At 32.5% G+C, this 21,309-nt stretch overlaps 4 protein-coding genes across 4 annotated transcripts; 2 read left to right on the forward strand and 2 right to left on the reverse strand.

The window, feature by feature from the left end:
- The first annotated feature begins 543 nt into the window (after positions 1 to 543).
- LOC126699634 (uncharacterized) lies at positions 544 to 4,677 on the forward strand. The gene is made up of 5 exons (XM_050397576.1): positions 544 to 945; positions 1,331 to 1,472; positions 2,445 to 2,536; positions 2,724 to 2,826; positions 4,287 to 4,677. Exons 1-5 carry the CDS (start codon positions 640 to 642, stop codon positions 4,490 to 4,492), a joined length of 849 nt encoding a protein of 282 aa, XP_050253533.1. The 5' UTR covers positions 544 to 639; the 3' UTR covers positions 4,493 to 4,677.
- Positions 4,678 to 5,787: 1,110 nt separating this feature from the next.
- LOC126699635 (actin-depolymerizing factor 7) lies at positions 5,788 to 7,990 on the forward strand. The gene is made up of 3 exons (XM_050397577.1): positions 5,788 to 6,028; positions 6,976 to 7,235; positions 7,566 to 7,990. Exons 1-3 carry the CDS (start codon positions 6,026 to 6,028, stop codon positions 7,714 to 7,716), a joined length of 414 nt encoding a protein of 137 aa, XP_050253534.1. The 5' UTR covers positions 5,788 to 6,025; the 3' UTR covers positions 7,717 to 7,990.
- A 3,034-nt stretch (positions 7,991 to 11,024) lies between these two features.
- LOC126699857 (receptor-like protein EIX2) lies at positions 11,025 to 14,291 on the reverse strand. The gene is made up of 2 exons (XM_050397831.1): positions 12,248 to 14,291; positions 11,025 to 11,429 (listed from the first exon to the last, which is right to left on the reverse strand). The coding sequence occupies exons 1-2, from the start codon at positions 14,125 to 14,127 to the stop codon at positions 11,324 to 11,326; spliced, it is 1,986 nt and encodes a 661-aa protein (XP_050253788.1). The 5' UTR covers positions 14,128 to 14,291; the 3' UTR covers positions 11,025 to 11,323.
- A 22-nt stretch (positions 14,292 to 14,313) lies between these two features.
- On the reverse strand, positions 14,314 to 15,606 carry LOC126700754 (receptor-like protein EIX1; the record flags this gene model as incomplete). Its single annotated transcript, XM_050398943.1, has 1 exon — positions 14,314 to 15,606. A coding segment is annotated over exon 1 (1,269 nt), but the record flags the coding sequence as incomplete, so codon positions are not given.
- Between the last annotated feature and the right edge of the window lie 5,703 nt (positions 15,607 to 21,309).

Here is a 21,309-nt window from a genome sequence, read left to right on the forward strand (position 1 = left end):
TCTGGTCCTATACCGTTTTTGCCCCTCTTTTTTGGTGGAATTTTGGGTCTGCCGAGGACCGAACTGTCCTCGGCAACATCTCCGGGCCATTTGGGCTTTATATTATTGAGCTTGGGCCGTAGCTATCTTTGGCTTGGGCCCTTGGACTTCCCACGAGCAAAGGGACCTGACCCATAAATTATTGGGCCCCACAATATAAATTTTATACAATTTAACGTAATATTTGAAAAGACCAAAACAGAAACTTAATTTTTTTTTTCATTCCTAAATTTTGCATGAATTTCGTATTTTCATCATTAAATTTTAAAAAGTTATTATTATTATTATTTTTTGCTTTTATAAAGAATTTTATTTATTTATTTTATTTAAAATAGTCTAGGGATAAATAAAACCTTTTTAAAGTTGAAGGTAGAAAGTTTAACATTTATAACACCAAACATCTTTGACTTTCTCCTCTTCAGCCAATAAACCGTCAAAACCAAAAACTTACAATGATCACAACCATAGCCGATTACTACTCCAGCTTAAACCCTTTCGTTCTATCACAAAATTCACAATTCAGAGTCACAGCCTCCTCCTCCCAAAACCTCACCAAATCTTTGCTAAACCCTTCATACGAATACACAGTCTCATCCAAAAATGGTGAGCAAAAGACAGAGACTAGCTAAGAAGAGGTACAGAGAAGAACACCCAGACCAGTTCCCAAAGCCTGAGCCAACGCCCCCCAAAGACCCAGACAAGAAGAAGAAAAAAATGAGCAAGTTCAAGCGCAAAAAGTCTGAATCCAATGCATCCAATGACCCAAACAAACCCTTCAGAAAAGGGTTTACAAAACACCCACTAAGAGTCCCTGGGATGAAGCCTGGTGAAAGCTGTTATATTTGCAAAGCTAAAGAACATATTGCCAAGCATTGCCCTGAGAAAGCTCAATGGGAAAAGAACAAGGTCTGTTTTTTTGCACCAATTCTGTTTCATTTTGAGGTTTCTTCATCTGGGTGTTTCACTATTTTGGAAAAAAAAGATGTTTATTTTATGGTTTCAAATTGTAGTGGAAGTTGTAGAGAGGTTAAATTTATTGTGGGTTCTGTTTTGTTTGTATTTCCAGGCAGTAAATTAGGAATGATTACAGTGTTTGGATTTTATATGGGGTTTCAGTTTGATGGCATTAAGGCATGGAGTGTGTGATTGAATAATAAAAAATATAAGTGGGCTATGCTTTGTTCTTTGATAGGATTTATGGAATGAAAGTTTCAATGGAAATGGGAAATTTCCTTTTATGGTGTAGAGTTAGCTTATGGTGGTGGTTTTCTGTATTTTATGATGCTTGCAGATATGCTTGCTTTGTCGGCATCGAGGACATAGTGTCAAGAATTGCCCTAACAAGAATGATGAGACAATGGACAAGAAGTTCTGCTATAATTGTGGGGAATCTGGGCATTCGCTTGCTCAGTGCTCCCAACCTCTTCAAGAAGGTGAACTACCTTTTGGGTTACTTTATACCGTTTCAAGTTAATCATGCTTTGGATTATGTGTTCACATTGCATTGTCTTAATGTACACAGAATTCAGTTCAAGTTAAAATGAAATTGTTTTTTTTTATATGAATAAATATGGCAAGAGATCAGTTTATAACTTCATGAGGTGCAACGTAGTCAAATTGATAGCTTTTCATTTGGCAATTATTAGTAACAGTGAAAATTTTCACTTTTAAATCATTTTATTCATCCTCTTATAAAATTTTTTTTTTTGATAGGTAATCCTCTTATAAAAATAATAAGAATTGTTTGTGTTTTGGAATTGAGTAATTGACTATGTTATGGATGAAACTCCTTTTATGTTTGGACTTTGGAGTTGGTTGCATGGGGCTTTTTGGAAGAGATGTCATGAAGAAAGAGACATTTGAAATAAGTTTTTGGATCGAAAAGTTACAGGCTGATGACGATTGCATCAGAAATCTTCATGCCAATTTTCATAGTATCTTCTTGATTCTTTGGGGTCAGTTCTTTGGGGGTCAGAAAGTATTACAATTTACAACAGACTTTTCTACACAAGCAATTTAAAACGCTACTTCATATAATATTGGTGCTTTAGTGCAGTACAGCTTGAGTAATGGACATCAATTAACAAAAAACAAAGACAAACCTTATTGGAATAATTTTTCATCTGTGTGTGGCCTGTCAATCATATAAATACTTTATTTAAAACAGTTGGATAGCATGCATGATTTGGATAATCATCAATTGGATATGTGAATAAAGTGATCGATTATGTAATTTGGGTGTGTGCTAGATGTTCAACAAATTGGCTGGTTTTCTGCTCCTGTGATGGCACAATCACATGTACAGTTGTGTCAATCTGATTGCCAAAAGTCGAAGTCCTCTGAGTCTGTACTTTCGATCATTTGTTCTTTTTTATGAACCATAATTGCTTTCTTTGGCATTTCAGGAGGAACTAAGTTTGCCAATTGCTTTATATGTAATGAACGTGGACACTTGAGCAAGGATTGTCCTCAAAATACTCGTGGAATCTATCCAAAGGTTTACTAATTTACCATCCTTATGTTTAAGTTTTCAAAGCATAGAATACCATATTCATGTGAGGGGGACTAACTTTCAAAAATTAGATGTTTTCAAAAATTTAGATGATGTTTTGAGCTGGCCTTGCACTTCCCTTTTATGTTTAATCTGACATTTCTCTATATATTTTCCTCCCCTAATTCCTCAGGGTGGTTGTTGTAAAATATGTGGTGGTGTAACACATTTGGCAAAAGATTGTCCTAACAAAGGATACAGAGGTTCTGTAGCTGCTGCTGGAGCTGGTTACACATGTAAGTTTTAAGATCACAAATTCCTACATTGTTTCTTTTCTTGGAGTTTTTAGTATTGGATTATAGAATTGTGTCGTTACTCATATCCAAAAGTAGATATGGTGGTCAACCATTTAATACTATCCACATTACTTCCATGACTCAATCTTACTTATTGTTATTAACTTATTATTATTATTATTATTGGATAAGTAAGAAACAGAATTAATGATTAATTAACTATAATTCAAACTTTGAAATCTTCCCAAAAAAGGAAAAAAGAAAAAAGACCTATTACAACTCCCTGTACCAATATTGGCAATAAACAACAACAATATAGAACTCAGATATTCAAGATAAAAGTGTAACGTGCGTGATTGGTTCATTAGAGTAACAACCATGAAGCTTTATGCCACTGGGAGGACCTCAATATTTGTTGCCACTTCTGGCAATCAGAAGCGTTCTTCCTCCTTGGGAATGTGGGGTGAACCAGATCAGGTAAGGGAGTTTTAGGGGCTGTCTTCCTGTTCGGATCCCAATCAAGCATTATCTTGGCCTTGATACCAAGAAGAACATGTCTAACACAAAGTCGATAAATTCATTGACTGGCTGACCGGAAGAAATCATATATCCGTCCTTGAATTTCAGGGTCTTCTCATGTAGTGCCCTAAGTTTTCCACTGACAATCACCTCACAATCACATCCCTTTGCCCTGCTTTCCATTATAAATCTCAGTACTCCTTAGCAAGCCCTCCTAGAAGCTTGTATCAGAGAGACTTGGCTTGAGAAATAGAGCAAAACACTTTGTTGTTGACCTTTTCAGTGTAAAGCTCCACATGCTTCTCTGGAAATTTGAACCGTTTCTGTACCACTGAGGTCAGCTCTCTGATCCAATGTAAAATAACAGGCGCCTCTAATTGAATTGCTCATTCAGTGAGTATTCTCATTTCTCAATATTATGCCTTGAAGAGGACTTGAACCTCCATGCTCTTTAGCACGAGAGTTTGAGTCTCGCTTGTCTACCATTTCACCACCAAGGCATCTTGAAGGTGACTCCTGGTACATTGTTAACATTATACCTTCTTTAAAAAAAGAGATAAACTAAATTGAGGCACCCTGAGCTTTGTATGGCTAAGTACTTCTGCTAGGGAAACTGATTTAAAGTAGGGTTAAATTTGGTGAAGAATTACTTAATGTAGATAATCAAGTTGGATCTGCAAAAGATGTTTGGATCTAAATCTAATACAGTTAAATGAATCAGGAAAGTTTGGGATTTTTTAAATACATTTCATAAAACTTATCAGTAGATATGCAAATACATACCCTCTTTTTCCTTTACTCTGTTTTATGTATCTGTTTTGAAATATGTAATATTGAGACTTCAGAAATTTTATTTATTATTATTACTATTATTTTCTTTTTCTTTTTTTGTTAAAAGCATTCTCTCTGTGTTCTGATATATTTATTTTGCTTGTGTTCAGCATATGTTAATGAAGAGAGGCCAAGAGGGCAAGTGATCAAATTTGCTAGCGGTGATGATCTTGAGGATGATTTCTTTACTGATGACAAACATGGTGGTAACAAAGATGGATCTGAGTCAAAAGTTGGTTCGGCTTCTAATGTGAAAGAAAGTTGTGTAAAACCAAAGAAGAAACAGGGGCCCAGTATTGTGAATTTTGTGGATTGATAAATTTTGTTGTATCATGAAATTTTGGCGGGAAAATTGCAACATTCCAGATTATATTGGAGAGTCTTGCAAAAATTTCCCAAAATTCTTTTTTAGCTGAGGGTTTCTTTTTTTTGGGGTTGGGGGGTGACCCTTTATGATGACCTAACTTTTATCAACATAAATTCGAAGTTGTTTGTAACTCATTAGTTGTAAAATCCTGAGTATTGTTTTATTTTCAGTATATTTCTGTCCACTCATAGACACATGCCATACCACAACTAAAAAAAAATTGTACTAGTTTTCTGTGTATTTATTTTCTTTGACTGATTATAAAGGAAGCAGCTCATTATTAGTTTCATTATATGTTTGAATATAATTAACATTGGAATTTAATGCAATACTGTCATTGTTGCCTGAACTTTAGATTCATTCATTAATGTATATGATATTTTGGAATTGCAAGAAATGAAATTAATTATGTTTCTCTTTATATATTTTGTTGCTTGAAGAACATGATTGTAGTGCCAAATTTTTTGGTAAAAATTGTTTATTCATACACAAGTACCAATAGTATTACACTTGGTTAGGATTTGTTGACCCCACTTAAGATTAGTTAATAGGGCGAGGGGATGGCGGTATGAGAAACTGCCAGCCTAAAAAAGAAAAAGATCATGGTTTAGTAATGACTCTAAACAAAATCATTAAAATCCTAAAGAAGTAAAAAGTTGAATTGTTTAAGAAGTTGAACGATTTAGTGCTCAACCTTTCACCTTTAAAATCATCTTTAAAATACTTTAGTAGCATACTTTCAAAATTGTTTCAAAAAGGTTATTATGCATGGTTCGGGTTTTGTAAGAAATTCATGTCATGTGACTCTATTTTTAGTTCTCCTACTTTTTGTTTCAAAAAAATCATTATCGTCATATAATGGATAGAAAATACTGATTTCATAAATGAAATTCATGTCAAGTCATAGGTTACATGTAAACAAAATGACATTGACTTGAAGAATTCTGTTTACTATGTTTATATTTTTCATCAATCACATGACGATAGTGAAAATTTTGAAACATTTTAAAATTTAAAGTATAAGGATGATTTTGAAATAAGTGTGAAAAGCACTTGTAAGTCGTAACTAATAAAAACTCCATCATTTAACCAATAAACAAAAACTCAGGGCCCCAACAAATATAAGTCCAAGAGCATTTGGGTTTTAATAACAAAAAAAAGAAACCAGCTACTTTTTTTTTTTTTTAATAGGAATAAAGAAACCAACTATGGTTTGCCCATGCAATCATATCGTGGCGATATGAACTGTTAGTTGTAGACATGATCAGCCATTGAAGCATTGAAAATTCTCGGCCTCTGTTTTGTCCCTCAAATTTCTCTTCCTCCCGCATTTTTCTCACCTTTTATTTGTCTCACCAAAAAATAGATCTCTCTCTCTGTCCCTCTGCTTCCCATCTCTCTGTTTCTTTCTCCTCCTTTCTTCTTGTTCTTTTTTCTTTCTTCATTTCTGACAAAGCTTTGTGTCTCTTATTGGAGGACAACATGGTACGTCCCTTATCTCTCTCACCAGAGTCTTCATTTTCAATGGCTTTTTATTTATTTATTTATAATATGTGAGAATAAAATTAGAAAGTACTTAAACTATCAAAAGAAAAGCAAGAATGGTATAACAATTTTATTAACATTTAAACATTGGTTACATATGAATGGTTATATTCCATTACATTGATAGTAAGGCACCTTGAACTTTTGAATCAGATAATAAAAAAAATTTCCACTGTAATATCTTTACATTATTTTATATTATATTTTTCTTTAATTTCAACACTATTATTTTTTCTTCTTCAATATATGCAACAGCCACAAAGTTTTAATCCAAAATCTTTGGAGTCAGTATAGATCCTCATGATGGATTACATGTATTTTTCTCTGTAATTTATCAATCCAAAAACATTCTCTCTCTGTTATCATGTATATATATGCCTGTCATCATTGTAGAGGTCACCGTTAGAAATTAGGCAAAGCAGATCTAGCGCACTATTTATCATTATTGTAATGTACTCTAATTCTCCAAAATGAACATTGCATGCTGCTTCCTGTTATTTTAATTTTGGAAGTATTCTAGACATGTAAACTTTATTGATAGCATCCTGCACAAACTGCATGGGAGAATAAAATTATTTGCATTCCATGGTGCCAACATTTTTACAAAATGGACAGAAAGTAGCTATTTCTATCATCTCTTAATGCCACAATCAAAACAAGTCCACTTGTTTGTGATGCAATCTAGTAATGACAATATGCTATGTCCAATAAATTATGACACAGTATACTAAACCAAGTGCTGTTATGCATTTCTTGATATTTTTTTCATCTGAAACAAATAATTCCTATTATCTTTACCGTATAATATGCATGATGATTTCTGTTAGGCCTTCTGTCATTGATACATATCTTTCTTTCCTTCTTCCAAAATAAAATCTTTGGGTTAGGCGAATGCAGTATCTGGAATGGCTGTGCATGATGAATGTAAACTGAAGTTCGTGGAGTTAAAAGCGAAGAGGAATTACCGGTTCATTATTTTCAAGATTGAGGATCAAGAAGTGGTGGTGGAGAAACTGGGAAGCCCAGATGAAACCTATGAGGACTTTACTGAATCTTTGCCTGCCAATGAGTGCCGCTATGCTGTCTATGATTTTGACTTCATCACTGATGAGAATTGCCAGAAAAGCAAGATTTTTTTCATTGCATGGTAATTCTACTTTTCCTCAAAGAAGTCTATATGCATAAAGATTATTTTTTCTCCTTTGGTGTACATAGTAGCATGTTGAAATAAAGAATAAAGGTACCATGGGTATTAAATCTTGATTAGCACTCAAAGAACACTCAAGGCAAATTTGCTTCCCATGTAATAATGAAAGTACTCAAAATGCTAATGACACAATGAAACTAGAAACTGGATTCCAATTTATATTTGGCTTGAGCCATATCTTTGGAGGCATGCGATTATATTGAAGGTCAAAACAATAAACAATTTAATATGTAATGGTGCCTAAGAAAGTTCACTTCTCTTGTTTTTCAGGTCACCTGATACATCAAAGGTGAGAAGTAAGATGGTCTATGCTAGCTCCAAGGATAGATTCAAGAGGGAACTAGATGGCATTCAAGTCGAGTTGCAAGCAACAGATCCTAGTGAAATGAGCCTTGACATTATAAAAGGGCGAGCACTTTAATTGTTTGTCATTTCACCCTTTTGATGTTTAGCCCTTCCTATCAACTGCAAAAAACAATTACATTCTGTGAGCATTGTTTTTGTCCCTTGAATTGTTTATTCTGTAGTGTTGTATGGGGTTATACTAAACCAGTAGTATGATGTCACACTATGTATTCACCTATACTGATTAGTACTTTTTAGGTTGTTTGTCAAAAAAGTCATGTTTGCTAGCACATCAAAAACTTCACACCCCCCACCCCCCTTACCAGGAATTTAGCCATCCCTTGACTGGAAAAAAGCAGCAGCAGTCCATTTTGAGGAATAGACAAGTAAATCTAGTTGTTTCCAGACTTGCTTAAAATTGGAAAGATATAAACAAATAACCTTATGTTTTACTCTTTTTGGTGCAAAGTGATATGACTTTCCACTAAGTATATAAATAGTTTGTACATATGCAAAAATCAAAATCCTTAGCAATTTATTCACGCACAATTTAGAACAAATTCTGGAGGTAATGAGGCCTACTACAATTTTAAAGTAATCTTTGTGGCCTCTTGGAAAGCATGAACTGGAGCTACCTTCCAAAGCATATGCATAACAAGGACCCAAGGACCTACAATCATCAATAGTATTGCCACAGCGTAAGCTTTTAGCTTGTTACATGTGTGGTATAGTACAAAATTGTACAATACAAATGTGAGGAATAACTCCTTATAGTGCCTAGCTAGTCTGTTTCCTTCTAAAGCATAGTGTTCTCAAATCATTTTTAAATGAAGGTCGCATTTCAAAATGAACCATATTTCATATGGCAACGGTCAACAAAACTAGACTGAAAATTGAAAATATTGCCCCCATTTTAGTATCAGAATATATCTGAAATAAAAATCCATTGGGTAGAAAGTTAGATACGAATTCAATCACATTTTCAATGTAGTGCCTACAACATCAACAACACCAAAAAATTGTTAAGGAAATAATGTTTGGGAGTATATCTCATAGAAGATTTACTATCATTGAGGACATATCTTTGAAGTCTAAAGTGTAGAAGATAATGACTTTCACTTAAATACTAGCTCACTGAAAATTTCAAGGAACTAGTTCACTTTTAATCAGGGAATTCCAACAATATCATGTTCTCAACTTTTTTTGGTATCTTTCGCATCAAATGACTTTGAGATGATTTCAAGAAACAAAATCCAATAAGACCTCATTGGAAACCTCATTGGAAACTAATACAGGAGTTACTTGAAAGGTATACCATATATGCTCCTTACAAACATGGAATAATAAAAGACTTAAAAAGTTCTAGAGAAAAGAAGTAAATGTAAGGTTCAAATTCATTGGAACACCTTGGTAAATATCTTGAGGCTATAATTGGCAAAAATCCAATACCAAAAGAGAAGCAAGTTGCCATATTTTTGGACAACTATCATTTCAACCATCTAGCATGGTATAATCCCCTGTGAACCTATTCCAGTCTAGATCGAGGAGCCCACAATGTGTATAATTCTGCAATAAAAAAGGTACAATTATGAAGAAGCTATTGTTGTTCAAGCACAAGGGTTCAAGCTTATATAAAGGAGCCAATGATTCGTGATTGTGAATCACACCTGAAAGGTTATTGTTCCTAATTTAATTGGGTCAAAAATAGCCAATGCATTTGGCAATGATAAAGTTCTCTTGATTGACATTTATCTGATATGTCAAAAACTATCAGGCAAATTTCTAATAATGTTTTGGCACAAAATGAGGATCTTGGTCTAGAAATGCAATATTCAAAATTGTAACATTTGGAGATGATTGTTGTAGCTGACCTTTGAAACATTTGGAACTCAATGAACAAGTTCATAATTTAGCAATACCTTGGATACATTGCCAATTTTCCATCAAGTTTGTTCTCAGGGAGATTGATCAATTTAATGTACATAGCCAAATTCCAGAACTAGTTTAGAACTGTCTGAAATTCTTATTTGTGAGATGTCTAACTACATAAGATTTCTGTGTTGGTAACCATGCATGAAGTGTGGACTCACTATGATGGCGTTGAGTTCAAAAGTAGGTGCCCCATTGGGGCTTACATTCATGACAACAGAGTGTGAAGATGTAATTTCCACAAGGTTAACAATTTTCCAAAATATTCAGGATGGGACCACAGAAGAACTTATCAAATTTAGAAAGATATGCAAGATGCCTAAAATGGCCTAAGGAATCTGGGATTTTCTCAGATAGTTGACTACTGTACAAAAACGTGTTTAAGGTTGCAAAGATTTAGTTTGGTACTCGGTACTTGGCATTGTAGATTACTAAAGTCTAAGGATAGGTATGAAAGTTTATTACTAATTGCTATTGTGCCACTGAAATGATTGGCCAAGAGCTTTGTGGCTCAATTGACACCTTGTGGTGTTTCCAACAGAAACATCCAGGGTTCAAATCCTCCTCTCCCATTGTCATAACTATTAAGGAAAAAAAAAAAAATTCGTAGAAAGATTAAGCTCTTCAAGGGATAGAAAATTGACATTTTTAGGGACCAATGCATGCTATGAATTTGGCATTGAGATGACCATAATGTTAAAATAAAAGGGAGCTAATTTACATGAAGGTTTTTTCTTTTTCCCTTTGAAAGTTGACACCACTTGCATAAAAATATAGCAGAAAAGAAAGATGAGAAACCAAAATTAGACTATTCAAATAAAGATCATTTTCCTATAGATTAACAAAGTAAAGCTGTGATAGATTTCTAAACTCCAAGTAACCAAAATAGCTAGGAATGCCCTCACCAGTAGAATAATTAACTCAATTTATTTAGTAGTTCTAGATCCTGTAAAAAAAGGATTAATCTTGCCACCCAATGGTAATCTATATTCATCAGCAGAATATTAATTCCTATGTGGAGTTCAACTTGATTTGAACCAACGTTGTCAAGTCAGATTCCAATCCATCTTCAGAAATCTTGAACATACAAAGACAAGAGCCTACTTGAAGGACTTGTAATAGATTTGAAACTTAGAAGGGCTTGTTTTTCTTTCTCATTGCAAGTTAGATTGGAACTCCTTTGCATAGGCTTGAATTGTAGGGTATTACAAAGAAAACTATAGCAAGAGAAGTGCAACAATTATGAAAGACACAAATCTGATGATGCAATAATTGAATTCAAAGGAACCTTTACATGTTTAATAGCAGGCAACAACACAAGCGCGTGTTTAAATAGGTTTTTAGCCAAAACCAGCCATTGATGGTTAGCTCACAAATAATGTTTATGCCTTTATTCATTTTCTTTAGTAATTAACCAAAGTGGTCATTTAAATATCACCTTAGAAAGAAGTGGACTACTATAGTACTGTTTATGGTTTGATTATCTCGACACATGAGAATTTTCATGTATGCTTTATTAATAAGTAAATTTTCATGTATGCTAGGGTTATGGTTCTCTGAAGACTTGTAAATAGGACCTTCACATACACTACAAACTTTCTTGCAAGTGGGATAAAGTATTCCATTGGACACTATTGAGCTTGACATGCAAGTTGCAAGTTGCAAGTTGCAAGCTTCATGTTCGTCTTCAATATGATGTTTGAGAAATTGTCCACCTAAGTAGGGAACCAAAAATGGGTAAATCTTGCATATGGCTAATCCCAATTAAGTTGCCAAATCCCCTTACAGTACCTTTCAGTGTTGGTCCTTTCCAAGCATAACCATGACTCTTTAAAAATGAACCATCTAGTTTTAAATATCCTGAAACTCAGGGTAAGCACAGCTGAGATACATGTTATTTAGAAGAAAGGAATAGTAAATTAACTGTCATTTGGGAGACCAGAGAGAATAGAAGCATAGCACTACACTTACTACTGTGTCAAATTATTGGGTACATTTAATTAACATTTTAAGAAAAACCAAAAAGCTGAAAACCTTAAATTCAAGATCCAAGTTAGTTTTATTTATTTCTTTGAGATTATTGGAAAAAAAGTCTGAGAATGTTCTCCACAAACATCGAAGGCAGGATTTGGCAGGGGAGGAAAAGTAAACTTTAGAGAGGCACTATTTTGTAGCCTAGGCTTCCTTCTTAGAAACTGATTGGAAGGGATCAAATTGATAGCCTAGATATTTTTCAGAAACAACACATTTAGTTTTCCCAGTTATGCACAATATTGTTGTTTTTCATTGAAACTCTACAAAGCGAGGACTAAGAGATTCTAAAGAGAGCTATCAGGATAGCTAGATCCTGGATGAACACTTAGCTTGCCTATGGGAATAGACCAACTTTTTTTTTTTTAAGTAATACAAGCAAAGACTAGGTGTTATTCAAGGTGTAGTAAACTACTTTTAATGAATCCATTGCTGTATGAACTAAAATTTGATTTTCACAAAGTTAATCTTCAGGTATCAAATTAAACTACAAATTTTGACATTCATAGGAAAAACACACAATATTCATATTAGCCAATGGAATCAATTAACTAACACAAAGATGTTATAGACATCATCAAAATATTGATTATGATGATCACATGAAGCTTGCACTAAATATTAGGAATCTTACAACATTTACTTACAATGAAATAACACCCTTAAGCTTGTACCCCATTTGATCTAGGAATTGAAAGTAGATAATTCTCCATTGCTTGTTCAATAGTAAAGGACCACATACGCTCCAAAAACCAATCACAATGCCGAGTGCCATGCTCACATAGAACCAATCCACTTCAAGTCCACCAGTTGTTTTACTCCCTATGTTTTCATTGTTGGGTTTTACACCATTTGTACAATTTTCAGTAAGTGGTAGTCCGCAGAGTTTGTTTCCAATAAAACCAGAAGGATTTAGGCTTTGTAGTTGAGTACTTAAAGGGATTTTCCCAGTCAAATTGTTGTTTGACAAATTCAAATGATTTAAAAATGTCAAACTTGACATGCTTGAGGGAATGTGGCCTGAAAGTTGGTTCAAAGAGAAATCAATGGATTCCAGTGATCCCATACTACCTATATTCTCAGGAATACTTCCACTGAAGAGATTATATGACAAATTTAAAAATTCTAATCCTTGAAGATAGGTAACTTCTTTGGGGATCTCTCCTGATAAACTATTCTTGGAAAAGTCTATACTTTTTACCAGTTGGAGAATGGTGCTATACTCAAAAATTTTCCCCTTTATCACAAGCAAAGCACTTTCAAGTGGGAGAGTTTCACCATAATAAAATGTCAAGGAAATAAGCCACATGATGTGATTAGAATTATTTTTTGTGGCCATGGCACTAAAATTTTTAACACATCTAGGTATGCTTCCAGATAGATTATTATAAGAAAGGTCCAAAATCTGAAGTGAAGTTAAAGCACAAAGTTGATCTGGTATGTGACCATGGAAATTATTTGAGCGGAAGTTGAGAATCATCAAGCTTGAAAATCTATGTCCTATCCAGGAAGGTAAGCGCCCAACAAACTCATTTTCAGCAACATCAATAGTCACTAACTTCTCACAATTTTTCAATGAAAATGGTAGTTTTCCAGAGAATTTGTTGTTGTATAGGTGCAAAGACTTAAGAAGGGTCAAAGATCCAATGGATGTTGGAATGCTGCCAATGAAATTGTTGTTTCCCAAGTTCAGGGCCACCAAGCTATTCCACTTCATCCAACAATTAGGTATTTTTCCAGATAAAAGATTTCTTTCAAGATTAAGAACTTCTATTTGTTTGGGCTCATTTATCTTGAAACACAGAAAGTGAGAAATAGATTTTGAGAACGAGTTTTTAGAAAGATCTAGCACAATTACCTTAGAGGATATAAAAGGTAACAACCCATTGAAATGATTTGAACTTAGATCAATCACGGAATCAGAAGACCAATTCATGAGACTGTTTACTATCTCTCCATAGAGTAGATTCTGGGACAGATTTAGAGAGACAAACTGAGAAGACAAGTTCCAAAATGAAGGGGGAACAACACCGGAAATCCCTGTATTTGATATATCCAAATTCTGAAGATGTCTTTGTGAACAAAGCCATGCAGGAAAATTTGGCCCTAAATTCCATGATTGAAAGCTTAAAGACTCAAGCTGAAAAGGAGGATTCCAATTGTTACTTACTTCCAAAGTCAAATGGTTTCCAAATGCATAAAGTTTGATCAAACTTGTTAAATTGGAAAAATGAACTTCAGTCACAACACCTTCAAGCATATTTGATTCAATATATAAAGTGTTTAGTTTGGAAAGTTGCCCAAAATTTTGAGGGAGAGTTCCACTAAATTCATTATAGGAAAGATCCAGGTATGTCAAAGTTGAAAGATTTCCAAAAGACACTGAAAGTGGACCCGAAATTGAATTATTCCAAAAATCAAGTCTCACTAGATTTTTCAATTGTCCAAAATTTTGAGGGAGAGTTCCATTAAACAGATTATGTGAAAAGTCCAGGTTTGCCAAAGATGAAAGATTTCCTAAAGACATCGGAATTGGACCTGAAATTGAATTCTTTGAAAAAGAAAGATCGACTAGATTTTTTAATTGCCCCAAATTTTGAGGGAGAGTTCCGCTGAATTGATTATTTGAAAAATCTAGGTTTGTCAAAGATGAAAGATTTCCAAAAGACACTGGAATTGGACCTGAAATTGAATTATACAGAAAAGAAAGTATGACTAGATTTTTAAATAGCCCAAGTTCATCCGGCAAATGACCATGAAGTTGAGAAAAACTTAAGTCTAAGATCTCTAGTCTATCTGAAAGACACCCTGATAAACTTTCTAAGATTTCAGATATCTCTTGACTCCATTTGTTGTTTGACAATCTGATTTCCCTTAAGTTACAGAGATTACCCAATGATCTTGGCAACTTTCCTCCAAGTTCATTTTTTGACAAGTCAATACTAATGGCAAATGTTAGGTTTCCAATGGCACTGGAGATTGTACCCTGCAAATTACTGTTGCGAAGGTTGAGAAACTCAAGACGACTAAAACTATATAACCAATTGGGAATTGTATGGTTGAAATAGTTTCCAGATAGGTCGAGGTGCCTAAGAGAAGTCATGTTGTGGAGATCAATAGGGATTGGACTTTGAAAGTTATTGTAAGATAGATCAAGAGAAACAAGATTACGAAGACCAAAGATCCAAGATAGGATCAAAGTGTTTTCAAATTGGTTCATTGAAAGATCGAGGGTGAGGAGAGATGAAAAGTTAACACTGGGTGTCGGTGGAATGAAAGAGAGTTGGCAATATGACAACCTCAAGTCAAACAAGGAAGGGAGTGTGTTTGTGAGTTGTAGCCAATCAGAGGCTTTGCTAAGATTAACATAACTCATATCGAGATGTTGTAGCAAAGGAAGACCGGAAAGCCATTCAAGGTTATTCACATATAAACCAGCAGAACTATAACCTTGATCGAGATTGAGATAGTGCAAATTGGAGAGATTTCCAAGTTGATGAGGAATGAGTCCCACAAATCTCGCATGAGAGAGATTAAGAGATGTTAAACTCTTCATTGAACCGAGAAATGAGGGAATAGGAGAAGCAAAGAAATTATTGAAGCTAAGGTCAAAGTAATTCAAATGCTTCAAATCAAGCAGAGAAGGATTTAGCTTACCACCAAACTTTGACTGCGAATAGGCATCCATTTGTTCTATAGTTGCATAATCACCCGGATAAAAGGTTGAAAGATTGAGTTGATGGACGTGAGCAGTGAGCTTGTGGCAGACAACACCAAGCCAGTGACAGCAATCCCCATCAACAGTCCAAGAGGAGAGTCGATTTAATGGATCGATAAGGTCTTGCTTGAAGGTGAGAAGGGCGTGTCGCTCGGTATCAATGCAACGAAGCTGAGAGTGAGAGTGTCCGGTGCAGAAAATGAAGAAATTAGGAAGAGGAATAATTAGAAAAACCAGGAAAAGGAATCCTAAGGAACCCTCCATTATCAGATTCAGATTATTATGAGAAGTAAGGGTTTTTTGTGAAGACGATACTAATTGGATGGTAATTTATAGGAGCACCTCTGTTTGATTTTGTTTTGTTTTACACTAAAAAATTCTACACTCTATCTGCAACCGGTCTATGCTTTAAGCATTGACTGAAGTCTTGTAAGTAGGACCTTCCATTTTTTCTTCAATAAAAAAAAGTGCCAATAAGAGGCTCTTGCTTAAAATAATGATATTCAATTTAATACCTTTTTAAATAAAAAAAATTACAAATTCATAATCTAAAAGACTTTGAACTTCTAAAGAGAGTTACGGAAAGTTCGTTTTTTCTTGCTAAAGTCTTTTAGAGTCGCTCTTTTATACACTAGGCACAACTTTCCAATTTAGAAAAATTGTTTGTTAGTACTTAGTATCGGATTATTATTATGTAAATAGCAGTAAGGTCTTTACTAATGAAAATGATACTAATTGGATGATAATTTATAGGAGACTAATGAGAGTCTTGTGTTTGATCAGTTTTTAATCTGAATGCTTTTTGTTTTACCCTTAAGATTCTACAACACATTATCTTCATTTTCTGGGCTTTTATATAATAACTTTAAAGGAAAATTTTTTGTTGGTGGGAGCAATGGATTTTAATTGATTTTTTTTTAAGAAGAATTTTAATTGATTTATACTAGAAAATACATTGAGAAACCTATATTAATATACAATTCCTATAAAATAAAATAAATAAAAAAAGCATTTTAAGTTTCTTATTAATAATAATAGAGTGAAGTTTAATTAGATTTTTGAAAAGGAAAAAAAAGAAAGATGATAACAGTTCTAATGATATTTTATTTGTATGCAAATAATCCTTACTGGAATTACAAAAATTAGGTTGGATTGAACTAATTCTGAAGTTCTAAAGGAATACTATTACCAATTGATGTATAATTTCTTCTCAAATGTATATATCAATTGGTCCATTTTGTTTGTTTTTTGTATTCTTAGCAAGTAAAAGCTTGTCTCTTTGCATATAAAATTTGTTAAGTGAAAAACATTCAAATATTGCAATAAATTCCTGTTCCATGATCGTAGAGTATACTTCATAACATGCAATAAGCATTTTCTCCGCAACACATCAACCAAAGAGTAAGACCGATCTTTTGCGTGCTGTATGTCCCTCTCAATTCCCACACACCTACCATGAAGAGAATAGAGTCAAGGCTTAGTAGATGGCCAACAAGTCAACAAGTCAATGAAGTGGTATTTGTTCTGGGAAAAAAAGAAAAAGAAAAAAAAAAGCTAGTCTCCCAAGTCTTCCACTAAAAAGTTGTGTTTATTTGTTTATAGTTGAAAAAATGTTTAATATTTTTTTTTGGGGAAAAAAAGGTTTATTAATAACAAAAAAAGCTTGTACTTTAAAAGTTTTCTGCCATAAAAAACAAGTATTTCTTTTTTAGACCTAATAATTGCATGAGTAATATTAACACAGTAATTTTCACAATGGTTGAATTGTTAATTATTATTATTATTTTATTGATTTTTATCTAACCTTACTATTAATATCATATTTTTATCTATTAAATTATTAATAACAATTTGTTTTCTCGATAGTTGTAATTTTTTTTTAGTGTGGGACTCTAGACTTATTTTAAATTTTTAATTGTATTCTTCTTGAGTAACACAAGTGATTGAAGAGAACGCTTCATAAAACCAAAGTCATTAGTTTGAATTTCTTATTTTTCCTCCCCTTAAACCAAAACTCTTTAAATAGTAAAACAAAGCTTTCCTTCCCCCGCCCCTCCCCACATATATATATATATATATATATATATATATAAACTCATTATTTTATATTAGAAGTTCTTTTACTCTTCTCGTTAATGAGTTTTCCATGTAAGAAAATTAGCACCTTATTTATGGATTTTTGTAGATATCTTCTAATTTATGTTTGTTATTGAAGTGCTCATTAAATTTTCACAACTAGAAAAAAAAAAAAAATATGAGTGGGTTCCAGTTAGTTCAATTGGTAAAGTCTCTGATGGTTAAATAAGAGATCTGGGGTTCAATCTCCGCCTACACCAAAAACCAATTGGTGCTTTGATCTAATGATAAAGAGCTATCATTAAGAGTGGACGTCATAAGTTGAAACTTTCCAAAAAAAAAAAAAAAAAAAAGGAAAAAAAATATGAGGCATATCATTGGTTGATGACATGTTTTCTATATTTCCATCTCAATGCTTTCTAGGAAATGTCCTTAAAAATAATTGGACAAAGAGCTTAAGGCTTTGAGCATTTTTTAATTGATGATTTATTTAAATATATATACATATATATATATATATATATATAAAATTTATAATTATTGTTATGATTAATCAAAATTATTCCAAATGCCATTATTTGGAGCCTTACAGTTGTTTGATGACTTGTTTTCTATATTGCCATCTCCATGCTTTCTGGGAAACGTCCTTAAAAATAATTGAACAAAAATTTTGATGCTTTGAGCATTCTTTAATTGATAGTATTTATTTTGAACGGATTAATTGACGATTTAGAACTTGTATATATATAATTTTTTAAAGGGAGTCATTCGGTTTGCATAATGTAACAGAGACAATTGGTGTTATAATAATATGAAAGGTAGTACTGCATTTGCTGTCAGAGTCTTTCTTCTCTCTAGCCCGTAGTTCGACACTACCAATGCCAAATTTCAATGGAATTCAACATACCAAATTCTCTCTTGCTTCTCAATTACCTAAACTAGCATGTAACCCTGTACATATGCACATGTACAATTAAAAACAATCACAACTATATGGTTTAAATTATATATATATATATATATATTTTTTTTTTTTTTTAGAAGATGTTCAAATTATAAATTTATAAATAGTATTAGCTTACACTTTTTTTAAACCATATATTTCTAAAATATGTAATAGTTTTTCATTTTATATATTAGAATTTAATGGATTTTAAACTTTTCGGTTTTTGTACTTAATAATTCAATTGCCACAAAAATTAAAAACTTAGATGGACACATGACGGAAAATTAGACTCCAATTGAAATCCAAGTGGATTTGGATTCTTCAATTTTTACACTCAATAATTAACTTGGCACAAAATTAAAAAATTAAGTGAGACACGTGGCAAAAAATTGAGTCTCTAATTAAAATTTAATTGAATTTTCTCTAAACTTTGGATATATATATATATATATATATATATAGATTATTCGACCCAGTGGACGTAACTCCTATAAACTCAAATATTAATAATATTTAGTTAAAATAAAAGTCTCTTAAAATTTAAAGAAAAATAAGCAAAACTTTGAGTCTCTTATTTGAAAACCCAAATTAGACCAAATGCCTCTTAAACATAATGAGGTTGCTACGCTACCACCATTGTTATCAAAATCAAATTGCAATTATACCAAATGATAATTATGAATTCGTGATTGTTCAAATAATGCTAATTCAAATTATTACTTTTTTTAATAATAAAATTACAAATTTATTATCCAAAGACTTTCAACCTCTAAAGATTAAAAAGAAAGTTTCGAAGACTTTGATTTTTTTTTTTTGGTCCAAAGTCTATAGTCTCCCTTATAAGCTGGGCAGAACCTTCCGATTAAAAAAAAAAAAAATTGTTGCTTATTACCGGTTTCTCCCTTCCACTTTAATGTCAGTGTGGCTCTAGAATCAATGTTTGTGTGAAGAAATCAACATTCATTTTTAATGGGAATACAGTATGCATTGGGTTTTCTTTGCAGATGGGGTGAAGTCTCGGTTTTTTTGGTCCAAAGTCTTTAGTCTCCCTGAATATAAGCTGGGCAGAACCTTCCGATTTAAAAAAAAAATTGTTTCTTATTACCAGTTTCTCCCTTCCACGCTAATGTCGGTGCAGCTTTAGAATCTTGACCAACAATGTTTGTGTGAAGAAATCAGCATTCATTTTTTAATGGGAATACCGAATGCATTGGGTTTTCTTTGCAGATGGGGTGAAGTTTCGGTGGGGGTACTGAAAGACTAGAATGATATGTGAGTTCCCAAGTCAAAGAAATAAAAAAGTCTGTTAAAATGAACTTTAGCACAGTATAAAAAAAAATTACAAATTCATAATCTAAAAGACTTTGAATTTTAAAGCCTTCAAAGAGAGTTACGGAAAGTTCGTTTTTTTTTTTTTTGGTTAAAGAAAGTTCGCTTTTTCTTGCCAATGTCTTTTAGAGTCGCTCTTGTATACACTAGGCACAACTTTCCAGTTTAGAAAAATTGTTTGTTAGTACTTAGCATCAGATTATTATTATGTAAATAGCAGTAAGGTTTTTACTAATAAAAATGATACTAATTGGATGATAATTTATAGGAGACTAATGAGAGTCTTGTGCTTGATCAGTTTTTAATCTGAATGCTTTTTGTTTTACACTTAGATTCTACAACACATTATCTTCATTTTCTGGGCTTTTATATAATAACTTTAAAGGAAAATTTTTTGTTGGTGGGAGCAATGGATTTTAATTGATTTTTTTAAGAAGAATTTTAATTGATTTATACTAGAAAATACATTTTAAGTTTCTTATAAAATAATAGAGTGAAGTCTAATTAGATTTTTGAAAAAAAAAAAAAAGAAAAGATGATAACAGTTCTAATGATATTTTATTTGTATGCAAATAATCCTTACTGGAATTACAAAAATTAGATTGGATTGAACTAATTCTGGAGCTCTAAAGGAATACTATTACCAATTGATGTATAATTTCTTCTCAAATGTATACATCAATTGGTCCATTTTGTTTGTTTTTTTGTATTCTTAGCAAATAAAAGCTTGTCTCTTAGCATATAAAATTTGTTAAGTGAAAAACATTCAAATATTGAAATAAATTCCTGTTCCATGATCGTAGAGTACACTTCATAACATGCAATAAGCATTTTCTCCGCAACATATCAACCAAAGAGTAAGACTGATCTTTTGCGTGCTGAATGTCTCTCTCAGTTCCCAATCCCACACACCTACCGTGAAGAGAATAGAGTCAAGGCTTAGTAGATGGCCACAAGTCAACAAGTCAATGAAGTGGTATTTGTTAAAAAAAATAAAAAATGTAGTCTCCCAAGTCTTCCACTATAAAAAGTATTTATAGTTGAAAAAATGTTCAATACTTTTTTTTTGGGCAAAAAAAAAAAAAAGTTTATTAATAACAAAAAAAGCTCGTACTTTAAAAGTCTTCTGCCATAAAAAACAAGTCTTTCTTTTTTAAACCTAATAATTGCATGAGTAATATTATGAACATAGAAATTTTCACAATAGTTGAATTGTTAATTAATATTATTTTTTTATCGATTTTTATCTAAGCTTACTACTAATATCACATTTTTATCTATTAAATTATTAAGAACGATTTGTTTCCTCGATAGTTGTAATTTTTTTTTAGTGTGTGACTCTAGACTTATTTTTAATTTTTAATTGTATTCTTCTTGAGTAACACAAGTGATTGAAGAGAATGCTTCATAAAACCAAAGTCATTAGTTTGAATTTCTTATTTTTCCTCCCCTTAAACCAAAACTCTTTAAATAGTAAAACAAAGCTTTCCTTGTATATATATATATATATATATATATAGAGGAAATGTCCTTAAAAAAATTGGACAAAGAGCTTAAGACTTTGAGCATTCTTTAATTGATGATTTATTTATTTTAAACAAATTAATGGACGATTTAGGAGTTAGGACTCATATATATAT

The sequence above is a fragment of the Quercus robur genome, chromosome 9 (genome assembly GCF_932294415.1).
Source record: "Quercus robur chromosome 9, dhQueRobu3.1, whole genome shotgun sequence".
NCBI lineage: Eukaryota > Viridiplantae > Streptophyta > Magnoliopsida > Fagales > Fagaceae > Quercus > Quercus robur.